Source organism: Terrapene carolina, unplaced genomic scaffold, assembly GCF_002925995.2.
Source record: "Terrapene carolina triunguis isolate 2854851 unplaced genomic scaffold, T_m_triunguis-2.0 Scaffold67, whole genome shotgun sequence".
NCBI lineage: Eukaryota > Metazoa > Chordata > Testudines > Emydidae > Terrapene > Terrapene triunguis.
The window spans coordinates 12,842,337-12,849,946 of NW_020664418.1; the positions used below are offsets into that span (position 1 = coordinate 12,842,337).

Here is a 7,610-nt window from a genome sequence, read left to right on the forward strand (position 1 = left end):
GATTATCCACATCTGCTACTGTGCGACTCTTGCACCTTCCTCTGAAGCATCTGGTGCTGCCACTATCAGCAGTGAGATAGTGGGCTCATGGACCATGGGTCTGATCCAGTCAGGAAATCTCTATGTTCCTACTGCTATTGGAGATTCTTCTGTCACCCAGGTGAGCTGGTGCTTTTGGAGCAGGAGGATCTGTGTTCTAGTCCTGCTGAGCCATGAAGTGAACTGGGGCCAGTCACAGAGGTCAAGCTACTAACAGGACTGACCTTGCGCTAGGCAGCATATGGAGCCAGGGCTAGTTGAATGTACAGGATGCATTTTGAAATGGACACTGATTTCTAAATCCTGTATGCCAAGTAAAGCAGCCTGAACTTTACATTGTTTATTCAAAACCTATTTGTTTTCTTCACATTCCTATAGCAGGAGGGGAGAGAAACCACTTGCTCTGTTTGGTTTTAAAATGTTTTGCACTGAGACTTAATTACGCCAACGTCACCCCCAGAGAAGACGACCACAGAGCAAATCTGCACCACCGGGAAAGGGGCTTTCTACTGGAAATGCTGATGCTGGTAGCTCCATCCCAGGTGCCTTTTCTCCTGGGGGAAACAGGGCTTCAGTCATGGGAAAACAAAGCTGCCTTCAGCAGTGGAAACACCATGTAGCTTTCTTGCTTTGATTCTTCCTCTGCTGTCTCACTTTCTTTTCTGTGAATCAGCCCCAGTGAGAATGGAAAGGTTCCCCACAAACCCATGGCACCCACGGTCTGGAGGGCCAGGCTAAGGGATTTCTGGGCAAGAAGAGAAGATCAGGATGAAGTGGCACTGACCACACATTACACCCACACAAGGATCACGTGCCAAGTGGCGGTGGCTGGATGGCACAGCCCATCAGCTGCAGGGGAAACATTTGGTACCAGGCTCCCTGCTCCTCATCCTCTCCCATGTGGCTGATCCAGCTCCCTTCAGACGAGGAAGGGTGGATACAACAGCCATGGGCCAAGAAGGTAACTCCCTACAGAAGCAGATGCTGGCACAGTACAGACACTGCTGTGGGCACCTACTCCTGACACACCAGTGCTGACCCACTCCCCTAGGGGTGGAGCCCCCCCACACACACACACACTCCCTCCAGCCCTCCCCACCTCCCGGAGTGCTTATGTCTGGTCGGTCATACACAGCTTTCGGGTCTCAGGGACACCCCTCCCATCAGGCCCTGCTGCAGCCCTTGCAAAGGGATCTGAGGACTGGGGTTAGAAGGCACCAGCAGTGGATGAGCAGGCTGGTTAATGAGAGGAAGGGCTGTCAGATTCCATCTTCAGCGAGGACGCCAATGGACGGAGTCTCAATCTGGGGGTCACCCCCCATGCATATGCCACCATTATAAACTTCACAAACGCCTTATTCTCATCTGCCTCACATCGAGCAGCATCCCATAGCATAACAAGGTGGATTGAGACTGAGAAAGTCTTGTGCTGACTACATAGCACTCAGCATAGAGAAGATGGCTTGGACGGAGGGATGGTAACAGGCGCTGTGTTCGTAGACCTACCAGTGGCATACGATACAGTCAGCCAACAAAACCTGCTTGCCAGAGTCTACAACGCGCTGCCTGACCACCACGCAGGGTGGCTCATCCGATCTCTCCTGGAAAAAAGACTTTTCACGTAGAACTGTGTAAGAAACAGAGCCACTGGAGACAAGGGAATGGCCTCCCACAGGGCAGTGTGCTAGCACCACTCCTCTTCAACCTATATGCCAATGAGCAGCCCATGCAGATCAGTACGAGGAGCTTCACATATGCTGATGATCTATGCAGCACGTCCTAGGAGAAGGACTTCGCCACTGTCGAGAACAGACTCACACGTGCCCAGAGCAACCTTTCAGCTTATTACAGTTACAACCAACTTTACGCCAGCCTGACCAAGACACACGATGGCCTTTCACCTACGTCATCGAGAAGCCAAGCAGAAATTAAACATCACCTGGGATGGAATCCAACAGCACCAGACCGGTGGGCCAGGGGGCTATGTCCCCCCACTTTTTAACATGGGCAGAGTTTGGAGGAAGGGGGAAACACTGCCCCTCCCCCCAAACCGCAAGCCTCGGGCGGGCACGGAGCAGCGCTGGAAGGGGCTGCGCTTTGCAGCAGGGGAGCGATCTCAGCATTGCTCCACGCCTGCCCAAGGCTTGCAGTTGGGGGGGGGGGAGCAATGCCCCCAAACTATGCCCATATTAAAAAGGGGGGGAGATATAGGGGTCATAAACAGGTGTCAGCGGCCACACCCACCCTGCCCTGATCGCTAACTTGGAGTGGGGGTCCTGGCTAGATGTGGGTAGGGTTCCAGTGCAGTGCCAGCTGTGGACTGCTCACGGAGCTTCCTTCTGAGCAAGATACACACCAGATGGGCTCATCCCATCCTTCATTGCCCTGCCAGGTATGGCTGAGGTTAGCTTTAGTAAGAGGTATTTTACACACAGCGCCACCTAGTGGCAGAACAGTATCACACAGTTTGGCCTTCCATTACGGAAAAGCCTAACTACTGCTACTATAACGTAGCATATTGGGCCAGCTCTGTTTTTCCTCTTGGTCTCTTACTTTGCAGCCCTACCACGCTGTAAAGCCGTGTCTGATCTGACAAGCCAGGGCTCAGCATGGGATGATCCAAATGTACCTTTTCCAAAGCACAGCCCAGCGGGCCAGCATTTAGTTCTAACTGTGCAAGCAAAGAAAGAGAACACAAGTTACCAGCCTGAACACACTCCCTTCTGCATTGGCAAAGGGAGGAGTGCCCGAGTTCTCTGCAACTCTGAGCATTGAGGGGCTATTTTGCAAAGCTACAGAACTCCACAGCTTCCTTTCTTCCTTCATCTGCACTAGAGGAAGTGCAATGCACCAGAATAGACCCACTGGCCACCCTGTCTAGCTTCTGCTCTGATAATGGCTAATGCCAGATGCTTTGGAGGAAGGTGTAAAATCCTTGCAATTAGAAATGAGTCCAAGCTTTGGCATTTGGAACAGGTTCTGGACTCAGTCCCCCTCGAGACCACAACTGAGAATGAGGAAACACCCAATTGGGTCCCAATACCCATGTTTACAAACAGACATGACCTAGCTACATATATACCGATCCTATGTCAGGATCTGGTGGCTAATCTGCAGTAGAGACAGCCAAGCCCACTAGATATCCCTTTAAATAGCATAGGAGCCATCACTCAATTCCTACACTATAAGTCCCCTCTCTCTTTACAACATGTCTTACTGAATAAGACTGTCCCATGGTAGAGGGAATTGCTTCCCCATCTCAGCTGGTGAGCAGCTCATGCCCTGAAACTGTGCGGATTGAGGAATGTGTTAGAATTGCAAGCTATTGCTTTAAGAGTGGCGGAGGAAGGGGGGGCGACTGGCCAGCCTTGCAGGCTAAGGGGCTGTCTGAAAGTACATGATCAGAGTCAGTATTGGAAAAGGCCATCTTAAAGCAAGCTGAGCTGAGAGTTATGCCTCTCTGCCTTGGGGAGCAGCCTATTTTCATGCTCTCTGGTTTTGGATTCTTGCTCGTTATTCTGAATTCTAAGAAATGCTACGTTGCCAACTTCCAGCCAGAGTATTTATGTTGTTTTACAAATAATTTCTGTGTGCGCGCTATGAGCACTACAGCAACAGGATTGTGCCAAAACTGGTGATAAATTTGCAGCCCAATTTTGCACTGTTATTCTGGCTGCTCCATTTCAGGCAGTTTCACAGCCCACCATTTTCCATGACAAAACAGCTTTTTTCACACCAAAATCATGCCGCGTTTGGAATCTCAAAAGCCGCCTTTGGCGAGAAAGGGGCCCATTTCCACCCTGAAACGGGGTGATCACTCTGGAAGAGGGACAGGAAGCCAGTGAGCGGCTAACCCAGTCAAGGAAGGTAAAATAAACCCTGGATTACAGTTTAGCTCAAGGCACTTTCCTCCAAGCTGGCTTTATTAAACACAAAGATTCCAAACAAGAGCAGATCAGCTCAGAACACTGGGTCCCTATTCCCCCCACTCCTCCATCAAGAGTCAGGTCCCTGAAAAAAATCATGAGATTAGCATAAAAATCTCAAGAGTTGAAACAATAGGAAGTGTCAGGACCGGTTTCCCCTTGCCTTCTGAGCCTGGTCTGGGGCCATATTCTGAGGCTTTGCACCAAAACCAGGAGGGCTAGAAAGTTTAAACGAAAGCTGAGACCCTCAGTTAGTCAGTGGCCTGCAGGAGTGGAGATTTTAAGGAAAAGTGCCAAATAGCGCCAGACTCATGATGAGAGTCCACAGAGTGACTGATTTGCAGCAGCCAAAGCGTTTCTCTCATCCAAGAGCTGTCCCCATTGCCATGCCACCCCCAGCTGGAGGAGGTTAGAGCCGTCAATGATGTGATATACATAGAGAATCACAGGACCCCAGAGCACTTCACAGTCCTTTCGCCATAAAGCAAGGGCAGCTGCAATGGAAGTGCTGGCCTCCTGGCAATGTGCCTCCGTCCCAACCCGGAGGGGCCAAGCTCTCGGAGTGAATGCAGTCAGGATCCCAGTTCTCTGCTGGTGTTAACGGGCTCAGCTCCATTGGAATCAGTGCAGCTCCAGCCAGTTACAGCAGCAGTGAATGTGTTCGTTGCTCTCCAGCCCCTCCAGGTGTCAGGAGCAAATCTAGCTGTGTGGACACTGCGGCTCCTGCAGAGACATGCATTAGCCACCCGAGCGCAGGGCCGGCTCCAGGCACCAGGCACCCAAGCTGGTGCTTGGGGCGGCACCTGGAGGGGGGCAGCGGCGCAGCGCTCCGGCCCCCGGGGAGAGCGGGGCCACAGCAGGGCTCGCCGCCCTGCGCTCTGGCCGCCGGGGGGGGAGAGCCGAGCCCCAGCCGGGGCTCGCTGCCCTGCCCCCGGCGCTCTGGCCGCCAGAGGGGGAGAGCCGAGCCCCAGCTGGGGCTCCGGCCGCCCTCCCCCCCGGCGCCCTGCCCCCGGCGCTCTGGCCGCCGGGGGGGAGAGCCGAGTCCCCCCCGGGGCTCGGGCCGCCGGGGCCCGGGGCCCCGGCCGCCCCCCCCCCCGGCCCCCCTGCCCCCCCCCAGCGCGGGAAGCCTAGCTTGCGGCACACGTACATTACAAAGGCTCCGAGAGGGTAAATAACTGCGTAACAAGCAGCAGGGGAACATGGCCAAAGAGAAACAGGTACTATAGAAACCTGATCGCTTCCGCCTGCTCTTTCCACTGGGATACGCTCCCTTGGAAAGAGGTGTTTGCCCCTCATGTTTCGCCAAGAGGCTGGTGATCTGACTTTTTTTCCTAATGGGAAAATTCAATGGAAATTATCCTCCTCCCTAAAGCTCACTCATTTCCCAGCCACGGATTCTATGTCCCCATCTCCTCCTTGTACCATTTGTCTGCATTATTTGCCAGACAAAGAGATAATAGCAGCACCTTTCTCCTGGATTGCCTTTGTCTGACTCCCCCACATGCTGTGAATATCATTCAGAGGCCTTAATATTCCCCTCGCTCTCCAAATGCCCCTGAACAGCTGCTTCTGAGCCGCACTAATCACAAACTGCACACGGCTGAAGAATAACAGAGGGTTCCTAATAAGCTAGGCCACAGCTGGGTGCAAACATGCCCTTAACAAAGAGGCTCCAGGAGACACTACAGGGAAGCTGTTGGGTCACAGACTGACAAGAAATTTTCAGCACAGCTGTCTGCTCGGTTCAGACAAATAGCATATACATCAGGGACACTACAGTGCCTTCTGTTAATGTCTTTGTACATGGTGTTAATCAAGGAGTTTGCGGAGGGGGAGAGAAACCATCAGTAAAGGCTATTCTGTTCTATACATTTACATGTGCTCCACAAATACACTGTATATGCTTCCTCATCTGTAACCTTCTAATAGCTGTGCCCCTCCGTCTCTGCTCAAGGAGAATGCAATACTAAATGTTTAGCGTAGAGCCAAATTGGCGCAGAGACAGCGGGTTAAGTAACTCTAATGAATAGGAAGCTAACTCTTTTACAAGACAAGTGTTTGGCATTTCAGCTTCTCAGTATCTGTGCAATTCCAGGGAGAGCTGTTACAGTCTCTCTCCAGGAACTGGGCATATCAGCAGCCTTAATTATATTTGTGCAGTTTGGAAAGGGGATGAAATAAAAAAAAAATGTAAAGGTCTCCTCAAGAAAGAGAAATTAAAAATTAAGAAACTGATCAAGGAGGAGAAAGATCTTAACACATGAGAAAGTTGCCAGTTAATATCTTTTCATGTACGACAGCATCAATCTTCCTTGAAGAGGCAAAAATGAATCAAGACTAATCCCACCAAAGTGACTTTATATAGAGAGAAGATATAGATTGTTACACCAACAAGGCTATTCTCCGCATATCTCTTGTAAATGGCACACACTATTTATACATTTCAAGGTTGTCAGATCTGCCTATCAGGGAGTACAAGGATCTGTCAGGCAGTTGCTCTCTGGGACTTACCTTTTGGAGCTGTAATAATTCTAGGATTCACCCTTGAGTGCCCAGCTGTCAGGAGAAACAGGTGGCTGGTCCACAGAGCAAAGAGATAGGCAGCATGTGAGTTCAGACCCATTTCCACAGCTCTGCAAAGAGCTCAGCAGCTTACTTCTGTAAGAACAGTAGAGCATGCACTTCAGTGCAAACCTTTGAAAGTGGGTGTGTCTAGAGTGGTTACTCACTCTAGCCAATCAGAGTACAAGCAGGAAACAGGGTGGGGGCAAGGGTGGGAAACAGTTACCCCAGCTAGGGATAAGGGTTTATCAAAGCTTGGAAATTTACTAAATCAGCTACTCTGGAATAAGAGTCCACATGAAGAGTTATGGCAGGATTTCTGGTCTAGAATTTTTGTGGAATAAGAATTCCAGACTAGCTATTTCACTCCATTTCCAAGGGAAGATAAGCCCTGACTCACCATCCAAACCCTTTATGAAGGGAGGCGGGGGGAGTATGATGTTATCATTGACTGAATCCAGAACACCTGCTCCCTGTAGATGAAACAGGGAGTAGCGACTGCCCCACAGCAGATCCAATGGTCAATCCCCTCCAGCTCCATATAGCTGTTCTGAGGGAATGTGGTACTCTGCAAGCTGGAGGTGCCATGGAGGGGTCACTTTGTGCCTGTGGAGACGGATGGGGCAAATCCTCAGGGTTACAGAGATACTGCTGCCCCCTGCTTGCTTCTGCAGCATTGCAACCTCAAGCATTCAAGAACCATGCGTGCCTAAAAATCATGAGCTTCTAAATAGAATACATTGGGGGTAATTTTTTTCTTGGCTTTCTAGCCTTTGAGGGCCACCTTTACAAGCTTTCTTCTGCCACCATGAAGGATAGAAACTTACTTTAAAAAAAAAAAATGAAAGCTGAGATTCTGGTGTATTCCCCTAACTCTGGTGTGTAGGGCTTTTAACTCCAACTCGCACCAGGCTCACGGTAAGAATCACAAAAGTTGGCAATGGTCTGCCAGATGAAAGACAGCATAGCCTAGGGGGTAGAGCACTAGTCTAGGACTCAGAACTGGATTGTATTCCTGGCTCTGCCACTGGCCTGCTGGGTGACCTTGGGCAAGTCACTTTGCCTCTCCGTGGCTCAGTTTCC

General features: G+C 50.8%; 1 protein-coding gene across 1 annotated transcript in view; it reads right to left on the reverse strand.

The window, feature by feature from the left end:
• SEMA7A (semaphorin 7A (John Milton Hagen blood group)) overlaps positions 1-6,604 on the reverse strand; it is a 52,482-nt gene extending 45,878 nt beyond the window's left edge. The window contains exon 1 of the mRNA XM_024210307.1: positions 6,477-6,604. Within this exon, the coding sequence (XP_024066075.1) occupies positions 6,477-6,588 (112 nt within the window). The 5' untranslated portion in view covers positions 6,589-6,604. The remainder of the gene's footprint in view (positions 1-6,476) is intronic.
• Positions 6,605-7,610: the final 1,006 nt, after the last annotated feature.